The 25,399-nt window shown below is 37.7% G+C and overlaps 1 protein-coding gene across 14 annotated transcripts in view; it reads left to right on the top strand.

Moving 5' to 3' along the window:
- The window catches only part of GRIP1 (glutamate receptor interacting protein 1), a 286,681-nt gene that overhangs the window by 151,459 nt on the left and 109,823 nt on the right, over nt 1-25,399 (top strand). Inside the window, exon 1 of one of the 14 annotated variants that reach the window (XM_087935572.1) lies at nt 16,994-17,316. The exons of the other annotated variants lie outside the window; for them this stretch is intronic. Within the exon in view, the coding sequence (XP_087791698.1) occupies nt 17,262-17,316 (55 nt within the window). The 5' untranslated portion in view covers nt 16,994-17,261. Of the gene's footprint in view, nt 1-16,993; nt 17,317-25,399 lie in introns of those variants that run through there. 14 annotated transcript variants of the gene reach the window in all.

Below are 25,399 nucleotides of genomic sequence, written 5' to 3'. Positions count from 1 at the left end.
CGATGTCGTCTGCAGTCACTGGCAGCTTGAGCTCGTTTACATCAAAAATGGCATGCACAGGAGCTGGGTCCTCGACTGGGGCTGGCAAGGGACAGCGGCTGAGGGCATCAGCGTGGTTTAGATTTTTTCCGGGACGATAGACCAGTTTGTACGAGTAAGCCGCCAGGAATAAGGTCCATCTGGTCATCCTGGGCGACAATATCTGTGGGGTTTGCTTTTCCCCTGATAATAATCCTAAAAGCGGCTTGTGATCAGTAATAAGTTCGAATTGGTGCCCGAATAGAAATTCGTGGAATTTTTTGACTGCTGCTACTGCAGCCAAGGCCTCCTTATCAACCTGGCTGTAATTACGCTCAGTCGCTGAGAGGGTTCTTGAAAAGAAGGCAATTGGTGCCTCGGAGCCATTGGGGAGCCTGTGACTTAAGACAGCGCCTATCCCAAAAGGGGATGCGTCTGCGGCTAGGACCAATGGGAGGCGTTGGTCAAATTGTATTAAGACAGCCTCAGAGGTGAGTAGAGATTTGACTGCCAAAAATGCCTGGTTTTCTTTGGGTCCCCAGTGCCATGGTGTGTTTTTGTCTAAGAGTCTGTGCAATGGCTCAGCAACTGATGCCTTGTGTGGGAGAAATGAAGCGTAGAAGTTCAATAACCCCAGGAAGGCTTGTAACTCGGTTTTGTTGGTAGGCGTGGGTGCCTCGTGGATGGCCTTGACTTTCGATTCCACCGGGTGGATGCCTGAGGCGTCCAGCCTGTATCCTAGAAAGTCCACCTGTCTAGTGGCGATGGTACACTTCTCCCGTTTTAGTTTGAGGCCATGCTGCCTGAACTTCTCTAATACTGCCCTGACTCTCTGGATGAGTTGGGGTCTGTCCCTGGCTGAGACTAAGATGTCATCGAAATATGGCACTACGCCAGGGAGACCTTGGAGGATTCGCTCCATCAGTGATTGAAAAATACCTGGGGCTACACTTACGCCAAACTGGAGACGCTTACATCTGAATGCCCCTCTGTGTGTAACTATGGTCTGTAAGTCAGCTGTTTGGTTATCCACGGGGAACTGTTGGTATGCCTGTGACATGTCCAGTTTGGCGAAAATGGTGCCAGGTTCGAATGTGTGTAACAGGTGCTGAATGACTGGGACTGGATATGCGCTAACCTGTAGATAATGGTTGATTGACGTCTTGTAGTCAGCACAAATTCTTAGATTACCATCTTTTTTAGTGGGGTGACTATGGGGTCTCCCACTTAGCGAAATCAGTGGGTTCAATCACCCTTGTTTTAGTAGTTTGTCTAGTTCCGCGTCCAATTTGGGGCGGATGGCGAAAGGTACTCTACGTGGTTTTAAGCGACAGGGGACTGCCTGGGGGTCTACTGAGAAGGAGATGGGAGTGCCCTTATAGCAGCCTAACTCACTACTAAAAACGTCGGAGTAGTCTGAAAATAAGGAGTCAACATCAGAAGTTGAGACAGCATGGACTCCTTTTATACTAAGGCCGAGAGAGGGGAACCAATCCAACCCCAAAAGACTAGGGAGGGCACCATTAACAACCATTAAAGGCAAATGGCCTTTAAAGGCTTGGAATTTAACGAGAAACTTGCCTTTCCCGAGGACGGGGATGTTCTTTCCTTGGTAGGTGAGATGGCACTTTTGAAGCTGGTTCTTTGTCAGTCTGGGCTGGATCTTCTTAAGCGTGTCCCAAGAGATGATTGAGAGCGCTGACCCCGTGTCTACCTCCATGCGGCAGGGATTACCTTCTAATAAGACAGAAATTGTAATTTTATTGGGGGTGTAAAGTGTGTGGTTGGCTTGGTAGCAAGTATGGCAGTTTTCTACTGGCCTTCGGTGAACAGGAGAGGAAGGAGATCTTTGTGGAGAAGTGCGCGCTGCCTGGCAGACTCTTGTGAGGTGACCTTTCTTGTGGCAGTTGTGGCAGGTGGCGTTTCTGAACCTGCAAGATGCCCGGGAATGGGAACCTCCACAGGTCAGGCATAAAAGAGTTTGTTTTGGGCCACTGTTGTATCTTGGCCTTGCTCCAACCTGCGGCTGTCTCATCGGTTTGAGACGATGCACATCGGAGTATTCTGCAGGGTCATCCTCACTTACCGCTTCTTCAGAGTGTACGGAGGAAGTGCTGGGCCTGGTTGCGGTGCCCTGGATCTCAGCTGCGGACTGGGCTGCAAGTTCTGCAGCTAAGGCTTCTTCAACTGCCTGGGGGAGGTTTAGGTCTCTTCTAGCCAGCAAACGCCTCTGGAGCTTTAGATCCCTCACCCCACAGACGAGTTGGTCGAGCAGCATATCGTCCAAATAGTTCTTGAACTCACAGTGTAGAGCTGCTGTCCTCAGGGCCGCCATATATTGATTTATGGATTCCCCCTCGGCTTGCTTCCTCATCCTAAAGGCGAAGCGCCTAGCAATCTGGGACGGTTTTGGTGAGTAGTGGTTGGATAGCGTTTCCACCAACTCTGCCCATGGGACATTCCTGATTTCTCGTGGGGCCAGGAGTGCTGTGGCGGTGTCGTAGACTACAGCCCCACAGTAGCTGAGGAAGTAGGATTTCTTCCTCTGCTCCGTAGCATCAGCCAGTCCAATGGCATCGATAAAGTGGTTGAAGCGATTCTTATACGAATCCCACTTTTCCTCATCAGGTTTGAATGGGGGGAATACTGAGTTGACATTCATTTTGGACCCCTCAGTCTCTTGGTAGACTGGTCTGCCTCACTTGGTGCTCGTGGTCTTGGTTTGATGCTGACTGTGAGCGTTGGCGGCTGTGGCTACAGCGCCCTAGACTCGCTCAGTGACTTCGGCTTTCCTGAGGCACTTGTATTTTCGCGCTCTTTTGCGAGCGTTTGGCGGCTGTGGCTGCGGTGCTGTACTGACAGCGATTCAAATTTCGTGCCTTTTGTGGTCGTGGCGGCTGAGGCGCTCGCAATTTCGCTTGGTGGCTTCAGTTAGTGACAGCAACCGGAATTCGTGTCCTTTTTGTGATCGAGGCGGCTGAGGCTCTCAGCGCCGTAGCTTGCTCTAGTGGCTGCAGCTCAGTGACAGCCGTTAGAATTTTCGCGCCCTTTTTCTGCGCGCGCGGGCGGCTGCGGCTTCAGCGCCCGACTTTCACTAGCCGTGGTGCTCTAACCTTCGCGACTCTCACTGACAGCGCCCGGCCTTCGCTAACCGCGGCGGATCTAACCTGAGCGGCTCTAGCACTTTCACTTCCCGATGACAGGATTCTGAGTCCGAGGCTCGGTAAGCAAAACGGCTGCGGCTTCCGTTCCTTGAGTAAAATGCTCCTGACTAGCCTTCCCATCCCACCTTCGTCGCCAGTGTTGTAGTTGAAGGTAAGGAGAGGCTTAGACCAGGGCATGCAGTTAATAAGGTTTATTTAAGGAACGGTGGTTGTCGCGTCTGCCAGCCAACAGGCAGACTAGCGTGCGAACAACGGCTGGCTTGGCTTGACAGCCGGCTTTATATAGCCGGCTGTCAAACGGTGCCAGCCAATAGGAGCGGTTGGTGCTCCTGCTTAAAGAGCGGACCCGGTTGGAACCCCAACCGGTTCCCAAGACATAACACATCTACTTCTGCTTCATTAACTGTGCTAAATCCTTTGATTGTACAGATCACAACAAATTGTGGCAAGTTTTTAAAGAGATGGGGGTACCAGACCATCTTATTTGTCTCCTGACAAACCTATATGTGGGTCAAGAAGCAACAGTGAGAACTGAACACTGATTGGTTCAAAATTGGGAAAGGAGTCCGGCAAGGCTGCATACTATCGCCCTTCCTATTTAGCTTATATGGCAGAGCACAGCATGAGAAAGGCAGGGCTAGATAAATCAAAAGTTGGAATTAAGATTGCTGGGAGAAATATCAACAACCTCAGATATGCAGATGATACCACTCTAATGGCAGAAAGTGAAGAGGAACTAAAGAGCATCTTGATGTCGGTGAAGAAGGAGAATGCAAAGGTTAGCTTGAAACTCAACATTAAGAAAACTAAGACCATGGCATCCGGCTCTCTCAATTCCTGGCAAATAGATGGGGAAGAAATGGAGGTAGTGACAGATTTTATTTTCCTGGGCTCCAAGATCACCACAGATAGGGACTACAGCCAAGAAATTAAAAGACGCTTGCTCCAGGGAAGGAAAGCTATGGCAAATCTAGGCAGCATACTAAAAAGCAGAAACATCACTCTGCTAAAAAAAGTGCATATAGTCAAGGCTATGGTTTTCCCAGTTGCAGTGTATGGCTGTGAAAGTTGGACCATAAGAAAAGCTGAGCACCAAAGAATTGAGTCCTTTGAACTGATGCTGGAGAAGACTCCTGTGAGCAAGCCTCTTGGACTGCAAGGTGATCAAACTGGTCAGTCCTAGAGCAGATCAACCCTGACTGCTCTTTAGAAGGCCAGATCCCGAAGATGAAACTCAAATACTTTGTTCACCTAATAAGAAGGAAGGACTCACTGGAGAAGAGCCTAATGCTTGGAAAGATTGAGGGCAAAAGAAGAAGGGGACGACAGAGAATGAGGTGGCTAGATGGAGTCACTGAAGCAGTAGGCGTGAGCTTAAATGGACTGATGGTAGAGGACAGGAAGGCCTGGAGGAATGTTGTCCATGGGGTCATGATGGGTCAGACATGACTTCGCAATAAACAACAATATATATTGTTGCACACTCACATATATACATATCTAAAGTGAGTGGATGTGAGAAGTAAGATTCAAAATGTTATTTTCCATTGGCCTGAGTATGTCTAGTGGGATTTTTGCAGCGGACCAGTGCTTCATATAATAAATTTATGAAAGCTCTCTCTGTTTCAGAAGTAATTTACCATGTGGCAGCAGACACTATTGTTTGAGAAACAAACATAAAACCCTGTTGGCTATACAGAAATGATTATGTGGTTCTTTGATTTCCAGCTTACCTTGAAACTCATAATTCCTCCAGTCTTGGACATTATGAGGCTGTTACTTAAACGTTCTAGTACAAGTAAAATAAAGACATGAGTTTCTAATATATGTTGTGGGATGATATCAGCAAAGAGCTGTCCTTTCTTTTTAAAATAAATTAACTATAAATGTAATTTGATTCATAAGAAGTGGTATGATCAATTTGGAAATGAATTGTTTAAAATTTTAATTCTGGCAATGCTGCATTGTTTACTGTCTTAGGGAAATGCATACTAAGGTGATCGACAGGTTTCAGTTTTCTTTTATTTTAAATCATTTTGGCCAGTTCTGTCTTTCATATATTTGGTAAACTTTATCACTATCTTCTCTGTAATGCCATGATATGTCATGCATTTAGTATAAGAATGAGCAAAAGAATTACATATCTATATACTCTTAGAAAAAAACAATTAAATTTAATAAACAGCATTAACCATAACATCATTTAAATAATTCTGACTTATATAGTAAGCGACTGATGCAAACTATACAAAGAGTGTATTTTTAAACAAATCTTGCATTTTTTTTGGTTGTAATATTGATTCCCTCCTTCCATATGTTTAACTATTTTTTCTATTTAAAATGGCATATTATTGGAAATGTATGGCCACACACATTCATTAATATTACAGTTTCTTTTAGCTAAAAAGCAAACAAGGAAATACAAAAATAAACCACAAACTAAATCTAAAGATTCATATATTAACATTTCAGTCCTCTTTAAATCATTAATATCATAGCCAAATATCAAAAGCAATTTAAAATATCAATTTGAAAACAGGTAATTAACATATTATAAAAATCAAGGGTTGTTTTTCTTGATCTTTTTTAATTTTTACTTTCCTGAGTTTTACTTCGTGTCATTTGTGGGATAATTTTAAAATCAATTGAAATGAATTTTCATCTTTCAAGAAAAAGAAGTTGCTTGCTGCTATTTACATAACCATTAAGGTCAGAGGTGGTATTCAGCAGGTTCTGACCAGTTCTCAAGAACTCGTAGCTGAAATTTTAAGTAGTTCAGGGAACTGGCAAATACCACCTCTGACTGGAGATTTTACAGTATCCTTCCCCTGCCACGCCCACCAAGCCACACCTACAGAACTGGTAGTAAAAAAAAATTGAATCCCACCATTGATTAAGGTAGAAGAATCCTTACCTTATTTTGAGGTCAAGAAAGGCAATTATAATCTGAACTTCAAGACTTTGCTATTCAGGTGCAAATTTATTGTTTTCCTTTTGCTCAACCACAAAAAACCCACCACAAAAACTTGAAAGTGTCTTGATTTACAACATATAAAATAAAAATCCCACGGTTGTCTCAATGATCACTAGCTTTCTTATGAGGTAAGGAGAAGAAAGTTTGAGAGAAATGTTTTATTTATTTTTATCCTGCCTGTTATTTATGTAGATAAACCAAGTCAGCGAACGTAACTAATATTCTTCCCTTCTCCTATTTTCCCCACAACAACAATCCGGTGAGGTGGGTTGAGCTGAGAGAGATAGAATGGCCCAAAGTCACCCAGACTTAAACATTGCCAGGAACCCTTTTGATTTCCTGGATCCTAAGTCTTTTTCATTTTCCAGCAAGTCAGACCCATCATTTAGGTCCTCTGCTTGTTAAAACTTTCCCCTTTACAACAAATACAGAACTTGGGAGATCCTTGAGTTTAACAGGGCATGCATATGAAAAGTAGGCAGAATTTTTTTTTATAATGTGTCACAACTTTGCGTAGATAGCAGAGATCTTGTAGATTTCAGCTGAATGGGATTAATTTGTGTAGTCTGTAATTTGTGGATAAAATGGTGGGAAGAAGACAAAGGAAATGAAAATGGTATCTTCCTTCCCTGCTTTACAGTTGTAATTCTTTGAACCTTCAATTAGTGTCCACCAGAGACCTGGTTAGTACCATCATTGTATGCCGTGATAAATGAGGTTACCTTATATTTTATTCAGGCTATCTTTGAACTATCAAAGTTTTTCTTTATTGTATCCACATCCTAAATGAGAGTTGAAAGTCAGAGATGTTCTTCACCAACTGCTTTTCTTACGTAGGGCTAGAATGATAGATCAGTCCATTTCTAGGTTCTCAGCCATGCTACAAAATTGGGGTAGTTTGAAGGTGAATCAGAAAGGCGAGATACCCACTTTACAACTCTCTCTGTTATTAGGGTAACTATAAAATCTCCATGGGTTTGGTCAATGGGGTAATAATATGCCTCAGGGAAACATATAGTTCATACTATACAAAGCATTAGATTGGCTTTGATTCTCATAATATTTGTCCGGCAGGGAAGCAGGTTCTTGGATCAGAATAGTTTTGGTGACTGCTGCTATGTTAGCTATAGGATCAGCTTGGATCCCACTGAGAAAAGCTAATATTGGTTAATTCTGTTCTACCTGTTGGGCTAATTGGTTTATCCTCTGAGCTAACTGATCCATTTGGATTGCTACATGGTTTTGATACTGAATAAAGCACTGGTGAATAGGTCAACATTATTTCTAACCATTTGGCTCACCCTAGCTCAAACATTTGAATTATCCTCTAGCTGTAGCTTGCGTGGCACTCAAGTAAGTTGACCTCTTTGCTGCTGCAAAGGGATCCTTCAATGTGATTGATACATGCAGTTGTACTTACAAGTTTACATGCCCTGGCAGAATTTACGATTTCTTGGCCATTTTTCAGATAATATGAATGATAACACAAAAACTTTTCTTTCACTCATGGTTAGTGGTTGGCTGAAGCCATTTATTATCAATCAACTGTGTTTACTCTTTAAATCATAAGGACAACAGAAACTACCCAAATGACCTTGATCAAAAGTTTACATACCTGGTGATTTTGGGCTGATAACATGCACACGGGTTGACACAAAGGGGTTTGAATGGCTATTAAAGGTAACCATCCTCACCTGTGATCTGTTTGCTTGTAATTAATGTTTGTGTATAAAAGGTCATTGAGTTCCTGGACTCCTGACAGATCCTTGCATCTTTCATCCAGTACTGCACTGACATTTCTGGCTTCTGAGTCATGGGGAAAGCAAAAGAATTGTCAAAGGATCTGTGGGAAAAGGTAGTTGAACTGTATAAAACAGGAAAGGGATATAAAAAGATATCCAAGGAATTGAGAATGCCAATCAGCAGTGTTCAAATACTAATTAAGAAGTGGAAAATGAGGGGTTTTGTTGAAACCAAACCACGGTCAGGTAGACCAACTAAAATTTTAGCCACAACTGCCAGGAAAATTGTTCGGGATGCAAAGAAAAACCCATAAATAACTTCAGGAGAAATACAGGACTCTCTGAAAACATGTGGTGTGGCTGTTTCAAGATACACAGTAAGGAGGCACTGGAAGAAAGATGGGCTCCATGGTTCAGTTGCCAGAAGAAAGCCATTACTATGCAAATGCCACAAAGTATATCATTTACAATACGCCAAACAGCACAGAGACATGCCTCAAAACTACTGGCACAAAGACATTTGGAGTGATGAGACCAAAATTGAGCTTTTTGGCCACAACCATTAACGCTACATTTGGAGAGAAGTCAACAAGGCCTATGATGAAAAGTACACCATTCCTACTGTGAAACACAGAGGTGGATTGCTGATGTTTTGGGGATGTGTGAGCTACAAAGGCACAGGAAATTTGATGAGAATTGATAGCAAGATGAATGCAGTATGTTATCAAAAGATACTGGAGGAAAATTTGCATTCATCAGCCCGGAAGCTGCGCATGGGACATACTTGGACATTCCAATGTGACAATGATCCTAAACACAAGGCCAAGTCAACCTGTCATTGATTACAGCAGAAGTGAAGGTTCTGGAGTAGCCATCTCAGTCTCCTGACCTCAATATCATTGAGCCACTCTGGGGAGATCTCAAACGTGAAGTTCATGCAAGACAGCCCAAGAATTTACAGGAACTGGAGGCTTTGTGCCAGGAAGAATGGGCAGCTTTTCCATCTGAGAAGATAAAAGCCTCATCCACACATACCACAGAAGACTTCAAGCTGTCATTGATGTTAAAGGGGGCAATAAACCATATTAAGAACTGGGGTATGTTAACTTTTGATCAGGGTCATTTGGATAGTTTCTGTTGTCATTATGATATAAAAAGAGTAAACACGATTGATAATAAATGACTTCAGCCAACCACTAACCATGAGTGAAAGAAAAGTTTTTGTGTTATCATTCATATTCTCTGAAAAATGGCCAAGAAATCATAAATTCTGCCAGGATATGTAAACTTATGAGCACAACCATAATAGGATGCTCAACAGGATGCAAATGTAAATGCAAATGTAACTTTTATTCTGCAGACATATATATATATAAGAACCTTCTGGTTCTTTCCATAGCTATGTGCCATGCTTTTCTGTTCTATTTTAGATACAGTTCTTAACATGCTTTCTTCTTAGCATGCACCATCTCCCCAAAGTGCTAAAAGTATTTATCTTCATCCTCCAAGCTGCTGCTTAAGAATTTTTCAAATGGAAAATGGAAACTATCTGCTGAGAAATATTATGCTTCCTTCCAATTTGCACTCATTCCACAAGAAGTACAACATTAGCAGCCTTCCCTCAATGCAATACCCAAATAGAATCTGTGGAACAGCTATACGTGATCATCTTCCACCTTAATCCAGCTTTCTAGAATACACATTTGCTCACACACTGATGCAGCCTTGGAAAACTCCATTAGGTCACCTTATGATCACATTCTTTTTCACATCCCAAAAGGGTATGTTTGTAATGAGGAATGCACATTCAAAGCTATGGTTTATATACCCGTATAGAGCCTTACAGAATTGTAAGGTTAGAGGAATAGGTGGAGCTCTTACCAAACTCCTTCTGAAACAGCAAACTTGAAGGAACAATGAAGTCTCCAGAGATTAGGCAGGCTGGGCAGTTAGATTACATGAATTCTATTAAGGAAGTATAGTTTCAGATAAGTATGCAGTGTTGTATAAAATTGTCACATAATAGAACTGCAAAATTGTATGAAACTATAACCAAAGAGAACACTACACAATACAATATAATAACACTCATTAATGTCATAAACCCATTTGGTACTGTAGGAACTAAAGGCAGGGGCTTTTACCATCCCTACTGTGTGAAATAATTTTAATTGAAAAATCAAGTTTTCAATCAAACTAAGAGAGTAATTATTTATTTTTAAATTGTCCTAGCCTTTAATAGCAGATCAACATTATGACCAGCTGAAAAATACAATATCTTACTAGAATTACATAGGTTTATGCCTCTACAACAGCAAGTGAAACCTCTTCTTCAGACAGAGAGATCTGCTGCTTTGGGGATTACATTAAATCCCAGAGCCTTTAATTATATGCATGTTGCTAGTAGAAACAAGCAGTCGTTTTCCTGTATAGATTTTTTGCCTTATTTTTGCTTAGATTCTGTCATGAACTATATTGATAGAATGGGCAATGCATAATGCCTTTTCTTTTAATTGCACATTTTATTCTTTAATTCTGATGAAGAAATACTTACTATGGTTTATTTCATTATATAGTATGATCAAGTTGTTTAAGTCCTTTATTAATCAGGCTGACAAAATACTTAGGATTCTTAGTTGTTTTCAGAAGATTTTTGCTTGTTTTGCCACTTAAGGTGTTCCACAAGTTAAAACTGAGGAATTTGCCACAACTGCAAAATTACCACATTATTAGTATATAAGAATTGGTGACATTTTAAAAATTACTGGGCATATGTCTCCTAACACTGCTGCTAAATAAAATCTATACATTTCAGCTCACCAATATCAATGTTATGAGCCAGCTTTGTTCAGTATATAGATGTACAATTCTGTGATTGAGTTTCCAGAAAACTGCTGTATATATGCAAAAACTATTAAAACTATTAAAATAAAATTCCTTTAGCCTAACATAATAATTTTCAAGATGTAGTTTATGAAACTGTGATTTTGAAGAATTTTATCTGACATTCAAAAATCCCTTGGTCAAGTTTTATATTTGTTTTGTTCTGTTTTGCGTTTGTGCAATGCCATAGGGAATCTGAGTGTCTATCTAAAATAACCTTCCCAGTGTGGCATCCTCCAGGTGTATTGAATTAAAACATCCATCATCCAACATGACCATGCTAGCTGGCAATGGTGGGAATTAGAATCTAACACATCTAGAGGGCATCAGGTTGGAAAGGGCTGATTTTCACCATTCTCCAAATTCTTGGTGCAGTTGGTGCAGTTTCTTATGGTTGAAGGACTTTCCTTTAATTGAAAGGTTGAAAATCATGTCATAATATATTCATCTTTGAATCTACTTATCATAGCATATAAATTCAATTACACTATTGTTACTGCCATGGACATAATTTTAAATAATTTGAAAAAGAAAGATTGAGGATTTGTATAATTTTTACAAAGACTATGAACATGTTAATATGACTGGTATTGAATAGTCTTAATATACCAGGTAAGCTATCATAGTTTAGATTTAAGCAATAGAGCAATGGATATTATTTCCTTATAATATTTCAAATCATTCAATGTTTAAATTATTTAAATATTAATGCAATTTTGTATCTTCCTGTGAAAATAAGCAGTCACTATTTTTAGCCATTTTTGCAGGATACAATAGTCACAATGTTATATGAAAGTACAAACGTAGCAGAAAACAGTCAAATGACATCACTAACTCATCAAACCTTGATATTCTCCCTCAGGCTCATAAGTAAGCTATGAAACAACATTATTTCAGTTCTCCTTACATAGTGTATAAATTAGATAGTTTCACTGGTTTTACTACAATAAAACAGTGGAAGGATATTACAGTTATCCTTACTGCATAGTCAGCATAGTTTCTGAAAAGGAATGTTAAAATACAGAAGATAATTGTGTTCTCTGGAGAAGCTTGCAGTAAAGTATAGTAAATCAATCACATATGCTCTGTTGGATTGCAAGATAAGGTAATGTGCGTTGGGAGGTCAATCATATTTCTAGGAAACAGTACTTGATCTTAACCAAACTATTTATCCAATCTGATGGTGTCTAATTTGGGAAGTCTACATAACCAAGGTGGAAATGGTAGTAGATGAAAGTATTCAGGCAAAATCGGTTTTACATATGTCAGGGCATAGATATAGGACAGAAATGATCCCCAACCTGATCTGAATCTTAGAGAGAGTAAATTTTAATAATTTAATATGACTAAATTAATTTGTTATGCATTGGTAAATTTCAACAATAATTTAGAGAAACAAGCCAGCTTCAAGCCCTACCTTATGATTCCTAATTGTTTTCCTGAATGATAGCTACATTCCCCTTAATAGAAGGGTTAGATAAAATGATGAATTGTGGTTAATTACAAATAAAAGTAAAAGTGTTTAGTCCCTTTGCATCTGTGTAAGAAGAGGATATGCATCTGAAATTTTCCTGGGATTCTTCATGTAGTATTAAACTTCCAGAAAACCATTCATTGGCAGGAAAGAGAGTTATCTCTGCTGTCATCTTAATGACTGATTGGCAGTCATAAAGGAAGTCCTTAGATTTTTTACTACAATTGACCATACCCATGTGGCCAGACTGATTTTATGAACTATTTTATGGTAGCCATAAGGTTGAATCATGCAGTCATTAAGTATATCTCACACTTGTAAATTCAAATCTATACTCCTGAATGGGTGTTGTTTTTTTCTGGAAGCTGACAAAAAAATGTTTGGAATTGTGACATGTGACCAAGGGACTCTGTGACCATTTGTAATTATGATACAGTTGCTAAGTGCCCCAAATCTGTGTGACATTCTGGTGTCCTGAGTCAAGAAATGCCGACAACACAGTTCAGTGTGGTACTTTTTATCTTGCAGGAGATAAACTACAAGTATTTGTTGACATCCGGCACAGAGTGCCAACAACAAAGTTGTTGACAATGTGTTCATGTGACCTAGAAGTGTCAGTGTGACATTTTATGGTGGCCAGAAGTGCTTTATAGCTATTTTCTCAACCTTTTCTCAAACTGTTGTAACTCCAACTAGTCATGTAACGACTGTTTGTAAGTCAACAAATACTTGTAGTCCTAAATTATATTAATCTGTTACTTTCTTTTTTGTATCCATTTTGATCAGTAATCCTAACACGGACTGGCTTTGATTATCTTGGTCTTTATTTGATAGGTTATTATAATTTTATAGTTTTAAGAACTGACAACATAAAATCTTTAGTTTTTATTTCCTGATTGAGGAATTGGAACAAATATTATGTTGGGGGCTTTACCTATAGGTCAGATAATAGATAACAATCATAGCCCTTATTGTCTAGTATTCTTAGATTGTAAAGTACCAGTCTAAATATAATGGAATGAAATGTATGACATATTCTCCCATGGTAAGATACGATCATTATTATTTGTGAGTCATTTCTACTTTCTTTAACCTCAAATATTTGAAAATCACTGACTGCAGAACAGTATTATTGAATGTGAGATATACTCAAACTATATTTGATAGATTCTAATATTGATCCAGAGTTTAAGAAGTAGCAAATTTGAAATACTATACATATTGTTACACCTATGCGAGGAATATTTTTCAGTCTTTGGGCTGATAAAGAACCATCCTTATTTTCTCATTGGAACTTGGCTGTTTGATCTGTGAAATATGTATTGCAGAAGATAGGTCACAGCTATGATTTTTGATCCCTTTTTGATATTCCACTTGATATAGATTATATTCCTTATCTAAGAATAGGCTTGCTCAGTGTAAAGCCCCAAAAGTAACTTCCAGCTGCCAATAAATCGTTTTATAAAATTTCAGCTTATCAAATGCTTATCAGATACAGCAAATTCTTCATTTAATAGAAACAATTTTTATTATTAGTGCCCAATCCTAGGAAAAGATGCAGCTGCTTTACAAAGTTATAGACAAATGCTTTGTACTTTCCCTGAATGCCTGAAGCATCTTTTTGAATCACTCCTCCATGAATTGTTAAAAACAATTCTTTTTGATGCCTCTAGAAGTGCACCTGCTTTTTTTCTCCATTGTGAAAGTTAAGTTTTTCTTAGGATGTTTAATTTCTGACTCAGATCCTTCTCAGATAATTTTATTTATTTGTTAAATTTATTAGCTGCCTATCTCATTCTGAGGCTACTCTAGGCAAAGGCAGGAGATAGAATTTGTCATCAATACTCAAGCCTGGAACTCCCGCCTTGAACCCCTAAGGGGTTATTTAAATGCTTGTCTTTTGGAGTAAATGAGGAATAGAGCTAAATAATGAACAACATAGTTCCAGGGTTTAGTCCATCATTTCTTGTACCTAAATTAATTATTTCTACAACCGCCCATCTCAGTCAATGACACAGGGTGGCTTATTACAGTTAAGAATACTAAAAACAATAAAAATACTAAAAATAATTTATTTTTCATTAGATTTCTTTCTCCTGCCTTCTTTAAACAGAACAATCATCTCAGACCATGGATCAGTATCAGGTCACATCCTGTTGGGAACTGGTCCACACAAGTGGCAGTTGAATGCATTAAGCTTCATTTGCCCATGCATGGGACTCGGTTTCATGTGTGAAACCCTCCCCTCCCACTGCCACCACTGCCATGGAGCCAGAAAGGTTGGGGACTGCTGATCTATGGACTGCAGTCCCCAATCTTTCCAGCTATGGACTGATCTATGAACTGCATGTGGATAATCAGTAGGTAATAACCAGGGGTGGGATGCAAATTTTTTAATTACCGGTTCTCTGGGCGTGGCCAGGTGGTCATGTGACTGGGTGGGCATGGGTGGGTTTTTTTGCCTCCTGGGCCTCAGGGAAGCCTCCTGGGCGAAGCAATACAACCGCAAGGGGGGTATCAGCTGTGGCATGTGATTTAGATTAGCTAGAAAGCAAGAAATCTGACAATTTCCTGCTTTCTAGCTAACCTAAATTGTGTGGCACAGCTGATCTTCAGAAAACAGCTGATCGGTGGAGGGGGGAAAAAAAATACCTTGATCTTCGGAGTGAACCGGTTAGCTCCCAGCTGATCTTCAGAGCTACCGGTTCGCCCGGACGAGGCCAAACTGGTAGAATCCCACCCCTGGTAGCAACAAAACCAAAATGTAGCCCTGTGTTTAAATGTTTTATAAAAATCAACCTGCAAGGTATAATCTTTCAATTTCACCAGTGCATCGTATCCACTGCATGGACAAGTCACTGCAGATTTCTTGATACCATTTTTCTGAAGTGGTTTGCCATTGCTTTTTTCCTAAGGCTGAGAGAAGGAGATTGTTCCATGGTCACTCAATTGACTTCATGCCTAAAGGTGAACTCATTATCTCTAAGTTTCTAACTTGATGTATTAAGCAAATTACTGCAGTTGTTAAGTGAATCATGCAGTCGTTAAGCAAATCTGGCTTCCCCCATTGACTTTGCTTATCGGAAGCCAGCTGGGAAGATTACAAATGGTGTTCACATTACCCCAACAGTGCAGCTGTCATAAATACATGCCAGTTGCCAAATGTCTGAATTTTGATCACGTGACCATGGGGATGCTGCAAAGGGCAAATGTGAAAATTGGTCACAAGTCACTTTTTTAAGTGCCATTGTAAGTTTAAACAGTCACTAAACGAACAAAGAACTGTGGTGGTGCAGTTGTTAGAATGTAGTACTGTAAGCTAACTGCCCATAGCCAGGAGTTTGATCCTCACCAGCTCAAGGTTGACTCAGCCTTCCATCCTTCCAAGGTTGGTCAGATGAGGACCCAGATTGTTGGGGGCAATATGCTGACTCTGTAAACTGCCTAGAGAAGCTGTAAAGCACTGTGAAGCCGTATATCAGTCTTAAGTGCTATTGTAAAGCCGAGGACCACCTATATTTTGAGCCTGGTTCAAAAAGGTTCCTTATGTCCAAATGTCAAGGAAGTTACATGGAGATTTATTTATTTATTATCTCTTGCGGTAGTCTATATGAAATTATTTGAACCAGTTTGGGGAAGAATGCTGGACTGATCCCCCCCAAAATTATTTGGTGCTAACAAACACTTAGAGAGTGCTTGTGGCTATGACAGTTTTGCTCAGGCAGCTGCACAAATTATGCCAATGTTTCAGTTAATTCCTAAATTAAACTGGCAAATTCTGTAATTCTTTTGCCATGTTTGTCATTTGATTGTTTATTTTTCTCTGATCATCTGTATATGCAAAATTGTTTGATATCATTTTTTGCTTTTATAAAGTTTATCTTTGTTATGATCTAAGATTAAAACAAAGATTTGATTATGATCTGAGAAAAACTGGGAGAAATAATAATAACTGTAACACCAGGGACTTTCAAATTTCTTCATTTTATAAAAGAATTGAGAAAGAGAAACCAGTGTTAAAAAGTGAGTGCCAGTCAGCTTTGAAGTCTTATAATGGGATCTTCCTAATTGTTTTGACCACAAAAAGAGATGCAGTTGGCCAACAAGGATCGAAAAATGTTGTTTTATCTCATTGTTTTATGATAAAAGTATAAATAGGAAAATTTATTTGCTTGACAGATAAGAGGCTGTTAAAAAAAAACTTGAGTGTTGTGGAATCATGTGCAAAATTTGGTAATGTTATAGTAGATTATTACTACAAGGCTAAAAGGATAAATGTATAGACATAAGTTAGAGCTTATGTTCTTTTCTCATTCCTGGCTCCCTGTGTGTTGCCTGTTTTAGCATCATTACTATGATTAATGACTATACCGTCTTAGAAAGCCTCCTCTGGGTTTCTCTCCTTTTCTCCTCTTTCCCCTTCATTCTCAGGAACTGTAAGGCATCCTTTGAAATTATCTTTAAATTGAAAATCAGTTCACTTTTTTGGCTATCTGCAGTCAAGAATGAGGATATATTTGGTGCTCAATAACTCAGCACACGATCCTAACAGAGAGTTAAATATCTGAAGGATTGAGAAAGCAGGAGAAGGGGGGTGAAATCCCCTGATTGTGCTAAAATGCATGGCTGTTTGCCTGGAACAGAAGCCGATGCTTGCTGTACAATACCATACCATAGTGGAGGAGATGGCAGCAAAGCCGTGTTTAGCATCTTTGTTGGGATCTTAACACCATTTGATGCCTTGCTGCTGTTAAATACTGCTTTTTAAGCTATTCAGCTGATTCTGCAAGCGGTGGCAGTCGTCGGAGCAGCACTGAATGACATAGCTTTGCTCGATGATATGGAGCTGATCTCTGCATCAGCCAAGAGAAATTAAGCTTTGTCACTCCCCACTGGGACTACCTTTCTTTCCTCTGGTATGTGGATGAGGAATTCATATGCTTCTACTGCATCCTCTGAAGTGGAGCCTTAGGAGTATACTTGGCCTCTGAAGGCGGTGAGCAAGAATGATAGCTGTCTCGTTTAAATGCCGATGTCAGATTCTGAGGAGACTTGTAAAAGGTATACTGGGCTTTCTTTGTTTATTAATTTAGTGGTGTATTGCAGCATTCTATAAAGACAGCTTAATGGTTACTTTCAAATTTGCCTGTCTCTTTGTACAATGTATTGCTAGCAAACAAAGAAAAACTCAGTGAATGCATGCACTGATAGAGAGAGAGAGGGAGGGAGGGAGGGAGGGAGAGAGGGAAAGATAGAGAGAGGTATAGCTAAAGGCTTGGATAGCCATGCCCAGGTCTTAATACAGTGTGATGCTGCTTCAGGATTTTCATGATTTCACTGGGTAAAGAAGAATTTGTGCTCAAGTGCTAAAGTTATGGTGGGATATTTATTACCGGTTTGCATTCCAGGTAGCACTGATCAGTCAGTGTTGCCTGTGTCATCATGTCCTAGGCATTAGGTAAAAACTAAAGGGAAAGAATTTTTAAAAAGGATGTTGTTCATATTGTTAGTTCTTAGTATCTTGGTATATTCACCTTGAAATACTAGAGAGCCTTTTCTTGTAGAGAGAAATGCCACTCATCTTTCAAGGCAAAGATGATGAAAACAACAATTATGATTTGTGCATTCTTATGAAAATATTAATTTGCTTGATAAAGACTATGTTTTAATTTTATTTCTTGCATTGTTGTGACAAAACATTACATAGTTTTTTTAAAACTTTGAACTGTTGTTTCATTGCCAATAGAATTTTAAAGCAGTTTCCCCTTCATCCTTTTTCATCTTTATTATTATTTATTATTATCATTATTGCATGCATTACAACATAAGTTAATAATATTAAGCTTGCCTACCTTCTTTCTACAAATCAAAATTAAAACATATAGTTGTACAGTATTTAAAGACTGTATCGGAACTTTTAGAGGCTTTGATGAAGAGGAAAATAATATTTTATTTTTTGCCTGCAATAATTGCTTGGAAGCAAATAAAGGCATGTAGTCTATTGAACTGATACACGGAAGCCTTGTGTAATTGTCAGTTGTTATGATTATGCTAAATGACAGTAAACTTGCACAAATGATAATGAATGTTTCAGGATTATCTTAGTTTGTAAAATTATTTCTCCCCACCACCAGAAATCCTACAACTCATAATCTCTGTTAAATGATGCTGACATTTGTAGGTAGGATCCTGCAATAGTAAGAGGGAAAGAGAGATGTCACTAGAAAGCTGGCACAGTTCATTTACTTGCTAATAGGTGGAGTAACTATTCATTGATACATTAAGATTGTAATTCTATCCATATTCAGCTAGGAAGTAAATGCTATTGGATACAATAGCACATCCGAATATACTGTATGAATGGAACTGTTCAGTTAAAGAGAAACTATTTAAGAATTCCAAACATATTTATTAGAAATCAGATCCATTCAATTCAATGAACCTTGAAAATATATATATATATATTTAGTATTGCCTTCTGTCTCTGTGCCATAATATATTGTATATTTTATTCCTAATGCATATATATAGCTTATTTTATGTCAATTTTGGAAATTCCTGCAGTTTCTTGCTAAAACAACTTTCTTTGTATGAACTTGGATTTTGCATTAGAAAAATTCAAGTCAACAGTGTAATATCTTTATTATTGTGTAATTTTAATACAATTTCTTAAGGACCCATTTTTAAAAAAAACTTATCCAAGAACAGTAATATTTTAAGTTCCTGCTAGCAGAAACACATAGCAGAAACACTGATCATTCATACTGACCCTGAACCCTACTGCTAATGTAACAATCAGTATTTTAAAAGTATATTAGAATTCTTTCTAGCTGTTTACCAATGTGCCATTCTGGGCCTGCATTCCCTTACATTTACATTTCTAAATATTTGCATAAGTATGCCATGAATAAATAAGCACAGCCTCAATTTGATTGCAGTCCCCTTTCCAGGTTTTGTGAGAAAAAGCATATTTGAAATTAATACAATTAAATAACATTTTATTGATTTAAAAAGGCTTTCTTTAAGATTGTATCAATAAAACTTCACTTCTTGCATTAATTCACATAAAGCTTTTTCAAAATATGGTAATATATGCCCAATAACATAATGATCAAATGTGCTGTAATCATTGAGACTATAGTTTAACGCCGGGGAATCTAGGAAAGTACACTGTGTACTGGGGGTTGCATGTAATTTACTAGCTGCCACCAGGTCAAGTAGCAAATTGTACCTATTGTACTCCCACTGGTGCTTATAGCTGTCCCTCCTAGGGAAAGATTTTAAAGAACATTTATATATGTACTTAGAATTCTGACAGATAAAAAGCCATACATTTGGTAGAGTAACAGTATAGGCTATTTTCTATAATCTTTGTTATTTGTCTTTTCATTTTTCAAATATTCTTCTGTGATGAAATTATATTCTGATTTTTAAAGATAAATTTCCAAAACAAGCAAGTTTGTGTTGTGTAACGCATTGTTAAGTCTTTATTTGGGGATAACAGATGCACATAGATGTACAATAGTTCAGGGGTGCAATTCAACCAGTGTAACAACTGGTTTGGTGAGCACATGTGCATGCCAAACATGAGCTTTGCACACACGCAGAACATTTGCTAATGACCTTCTCCAGCAATCCCTGTCTGTTAAACAGCTGACACATGGCAATCTGCTGTGCCGCGCGAATTAGCTAAGCTTGAAAAGCAAGATATAAAGTACAGTCTAGGGCCCGGGCAGGCGGGTGGGCCAAATAGCTGATCATTGGAGCAAATTGAACCTGTTCACTCTCAGCTAATTCTCGGAGCAACTGGTTCACCTGAATCAGACCGAACCGGAAGAATCCTACCCCTGCATTAGTTCCTACATAACAGTGATAAGTAGGGACAATAGTAATCATTAGGCTATTGGAAATGCTCAGTTTCCTTGTTCAATCAGATCAGCTCTCAGTAGTTTACAGTTAAATACAACAAAATGGAAGTAAAATATTCATTGGTCAAATCAGCAAACAAAATAATCTAATCAACATACAGTTCTGGTGACTGGAATTTAATAGTCACAAAAGCCTAAAGAGCCCTGCAAAATTGCTCTGTGTTCACAGCCTTGTGGAAAGATTTTGAGGTGTTTTTTTTTGGAAGCTTCAGTTTCTGAGTCTATTTCAAAATTTATCCCCTAATTGACTAATAATTATGTATTGTTGGTATGATCACCTCCTTCTTATTTTTTAGACTTTAATTTGTGCTTTCAAGTTAATGTTGATGCTTGGTAACCGCTTGGACTAACTCCTACAGTTTTCTAACCAAGATTGTCTGAAATGGTTTGTCTTCTTCTCAGAAATGACAGAGAATTCAGTTGGCTTTGTGATGAAAGCAGGACTAGAACTAGTCTCCTGGTTTCTAGCGCAGCACCTTAACCACTACACTGAACTGACTTTCTATACAATGTATTAAAAATCCAGCATGTGCTCCAACAATAGGGCCACTACTCATGTTTCATATAATGGAAACTGACCCTAAGCAAACCAGCCTATTGAAGTATTGTCATGGGATAAAGATATCAAATTCCACAAAAAGCCTTACTCCACAGAAGCTGGTACAATAAAAATTCAATTTAATAGATAACTGATTAATACATAGAATGGACTATATTTCTTTCTCAACATTCTCAGAAATGGGATGTATCCACTGAAATAGTCTAAATAGTCTGGATTAAAGCTTTTAAAAACACACACATTAATTTATGTTATTTGTGTCAAATTAAATAAATTGGTTAATGACAGTATGACCTAAACAATGAAAAATGTTTTTGTGTTTGTTTATGATATTATGTAACTTATATTTTATTATTTAATAGACATTCAGAAAAAGCAGCTACCCTATCCCTCAAATAATGTTGAATCAGGATTTTCATTATAAGTAAAAGTGGTTATTTAACAGACATTATGTTTGCCTTGATTTCTGGGAAATTGAATAACTATATTATAGTGGCCAGTCATTTACAGACTCAGTGTTTATGTTTTTTTCATCATAGTTGCAATTACATTCAAAAGGAAGTTATTTCAAAATAATGCCAAGACTCACCTTTTTCATCAGTTTTTTAATGAACCAAAGATTATTAATAGATAGCTACGTATTTGGTATTTGGGAAGATACTGTACATGTTGCATTAAGTCATAATGAAGTTTTGTTGTTTGGGTTTACCATGTTTTAATTTGATTTATAAATCATGCTTAGACTGAAAGAATCATTCTTTAGACTGAAAGAATCCAGTCAATACTTCCATCAACAGCAAGCATTTCATTACAAGATTTTCCATTTCTGAAAATAAACAACTGTTTGACTTTTGGGGGTTCCCATTAATGTGTGCTGTGTTATCATATTCATGATTATTTATTTAGGTTCTACAAACCATATGAGACTCCCTTTATGCAAATAAGATTTGACTATGAGAAACCATATAGATCAGGTACCTTAGGCCATATGTAGCCCTGGACAGATATTGGCCTAGGTGCATAGTGGCCACATATGGAGCCCAATTTGGCTCATATGGAGAGGAGCAAATCTTTATACTCTTTCTCAGATTTTTGATGCAAACTATGCAGTGATGGTGATTGTAGAAAATTATACTTTATCAATTGCTAAGAAACTAGGAATTTAAATTGAAAGGACGGATCAGTCAACCAATCTTATAAAATAGCATACTAATAAAATATGTAATTTGATGATTGAATTTTACAGTTACCATATTTTAAAAAAATCAGGAAATAACTAAACAAAGCATACTGATCATCCATATTCATGAAATCAATGCTAATTGAAACAAGTGAGCATTTTAAATCGGTTTAAGTAAAGTTTGCACATGTCTAAAAAGTAAAAGCGTATCAGCTGCTATTCCATCAAACCAGCAAAAATTGAATTGCTTTATTTTTTCTTTTGCTCTGTCAGTATTGCAGATGATTATTTTTGTCTCATATTTTCATTTTTTATAACCAGATTTCTGTAAATGTGATCCATCGTCTGTGCTTCAGAGTATGCAAATGTTGATGTGAATTGAAATGGAAATGTCCTAATTATCGTGTGTGCAATATAAAATCACAATTCTTAGAAATGGAAATCCATATTCATAATTCTGTGTTGATATTATAGAAAGTCTGTCAATTTATATAAGGTGTACATACTAATTTCACGGATCAGAATAAGTGTTAGGATTGCAAATTGAAAGTCTTTGTTTAAGAGGGAATAAAGGTTACACTTTCTCACCTATGGGATTCAAATTTTTTTTACTACCGGTTCTGTGGGTGTGGCTTGGTGGGCGTGGCAGGGGAAGGATACTGTAAAATCTCCAGTCAGAGGTGGTATTTGCCGGTTCTCCAAATTACTCACAATTTCCACTACCGATTGTCCAGAACTGGTCAGAACCTTATGAATACCACCTCTGATGAAAATCATCTCTTTGCTTCTTAATAAAATGTGTGGCCTGCAATGATCATAAAACATGAAAAAATATGTGGTATCTGTTTTTATGTGTAGTGTTAAGGCATCAGGCTAGAAACCAAGAAACCATGAGCTAGTCCCACCCAGCACAATTGGGTGACCTTTGGCCACTCACTCTTTCTCAGCCTTAGGAAGCAGGCAATGGCAAACCACTTCTGAAATTTTGCCAAGAAAACTGCAGGGAGTTGCCCAGACTGTAGTCAAGAGTCAAGACTGACTTAAAGGCAGAAAAAAATAGGGTTTTTAAAAACTAACCATTATATTTTGTTATTCATTAGATATAATAATCACTTTATTGTGCATGGATGCTGTTTGTCTTTGTTCTCAAAATATCCCAGCTACATTTACTCCTTTAGGAGATATTCACACATATAATTCTGGTACAATGAAATTCTAAAGAAGAAATTGTAAAATATTGTACAATCACAATTGAGTCCAAAATATATGTTGCTAAGTGAAACATTTGTTAAGTGAGTTTGCTCCATTGTACGACTTTTTTGCCACAGTTCTTAGATGAATCATTGCATTTGTTAAGTCAGTAACATGGTTGTTAAGCGAATCTGGCTTCCCCATTGACTTTGCTTGTCAGAAAGTCACAGAAGTTGGTCACATACCCCAGGACTTTGCAACCGTCATAAATATGAACCAATTGCCAAGCATCTGAATTTTGATCATGAGGATGCTACAATGGTCATAAGGGTGAAAAACAGTCATAAGTCACTTTTTTCAGTACCATTGTAACTTTGAACAGTCACTAACAGTCACTGTTGTAAGTTCCTGTAGTCTTTGTCTGCAATCTTCAGTAGTTGAATGTGGATGCAACATAACGTAAAATTAGGCATGTATATAAAATAGATTTTTAATGGATTTTTATGTTGTTCAATCCCTGAATAAATCATTATACACCAGGAGTTCTACTGAACTTTCTGAATAGAAAATGGTTCATAGTTTTGTCCCTCAACCCCCCGGTTTTATCTACACCAAACCATTTCTGTTCTGAAATAACCATTTTTGGTCTGTATCTGGAACAAAATATTCCCATTTAAGCTTGTCAGAGACGATCCCAAACCAGATCTTTTATGATTGAAAGTTTGTGCACCTGTTTGTATATCCCTGCTTAATATAGAGATACACTGTATTTAACTATTGAGGTTATTTTCTTTCTTCTCCAACATAAATGATTTGGGTATTTAATACAAAAATCATTCAGCCATATTCACAAATCTGATTCTGAGTATAAGAAACAAATATTTTCTTATATGAGTTTTGGTTTTGCAGATTTTCTTGTTCTTTTAGCTTTCCTGTTTCATATCAAATATATATCAAATATATTAAATAAGGGGGACTCAAAAATAAACAAGAATTGAGTGATCAAAGGATTGATTTGACACAGTATGCACAACTGCAGATACATTCTAGATATGAAAAAGATGCAAAGCTATATGGTTTTTATACAGAATTAACTGAACTAGATAAAATATTAACAGGGGTAGAAGAAAAACTGATTTTAAAATGTATAGTTATTTACTATACATCAAACTGGAAGAGGGACAAGTAGAGGAAACAGTGATAGCATGGGCAAAACATTTTGGTTACACAATTGAACTAGATAAATGGCAAAAATTGTGGGTCAGGAACTACAAATTAACAATGTCAACCGTATATAAAGAAAACATATATAAGATGTTTTATAGATGGCACTTTGCGCCAGCGCATTTGGCAAGGATGTTTAAAGATAAATCAGCTAAATGTTGAAAGTGCCACCAGATACCTGGGACATATTATCATATGTGGTGTTCAAAAGCAAAAAAATATTGGACCAAAATACATACATAGTTGGAAAAAATGATAAAACAACATTTTAATTTAAAACCAGAGATATTTTTGTTAGGGATTCTATCTGAAATTTATAGTAAAGAGAATGCATATTTAATTATTTATGTACTAACTGCAGCTAGAATTGTATTTGCACAAAATTGGAAGAGTAAAGCGATACCCACAGATGAGAATGTGATTAGGAAAATACTAGAATGTGCAGAGATGAATAGGCTAACATTGTCAACTAAGGAGAGAAGATCAAACTGAATATTATATATGGTATGGGACATATTCTACCAATGATTAAATAATAAAAATGGAAGTTAGAAATAGGGAAACAAAATAACAATGATGCGTTAAAAGAGTTAAGTTAATATGATGATTAATATGTTGAATACTACTATTTTAACATTGTATAATTGATTAGTATAATTAAAAGATGGACATTATTATGTTAAATATTGCATAATTAATATGTAATGGAGGATGTTGTAATTTTGATTATCGTTTAACAAAGATGTTGGTAGTCAGACAACACACTGTTAAAACTGAAAATGGAATTATTGTATTAAAAATAAAAAAAATAATGGAAAAAAAGAAAAGAAATAAGACTTGAGTATACTGTGTCCATAGAGGCTATATAATGACTTAGCTTATGTGAACTACCTCAATTCCTGGCTGCTCAAATATCATGCTACCTGCAAAAACCTCAGTTTCTGCAGTCTATTAATGAGAAACAGCTGTCCAGCTGGTGCGTGATCTAACAATCTTTCCTATTTCCTGAGTGCTGATCAGAATCCACCATTTGTCCGTCAATCTCCATCACAATGCTTTCCA

The sequence above is a fragment of the Pseudonaja textilis genome, chromosome 5 (assembly GCF_049901715.1).
Source record: "Pseudonaja textilis isolate UNSWEBS1 chromosome 5, rPseTex1.2, whole genome shotgun sequence".
Lineage (NCBI taxonomy): Eukaryota > Metazoa > Chordata > Lepidosauria > Squamata > Elapidae > Pseudonaja > Pseudonaja textilis.
The sequence above is the reverse complement of the archived record's forward strand: the minus strand, read 5'-3'. Positions and strand labels throughout refer to the sequence as shown.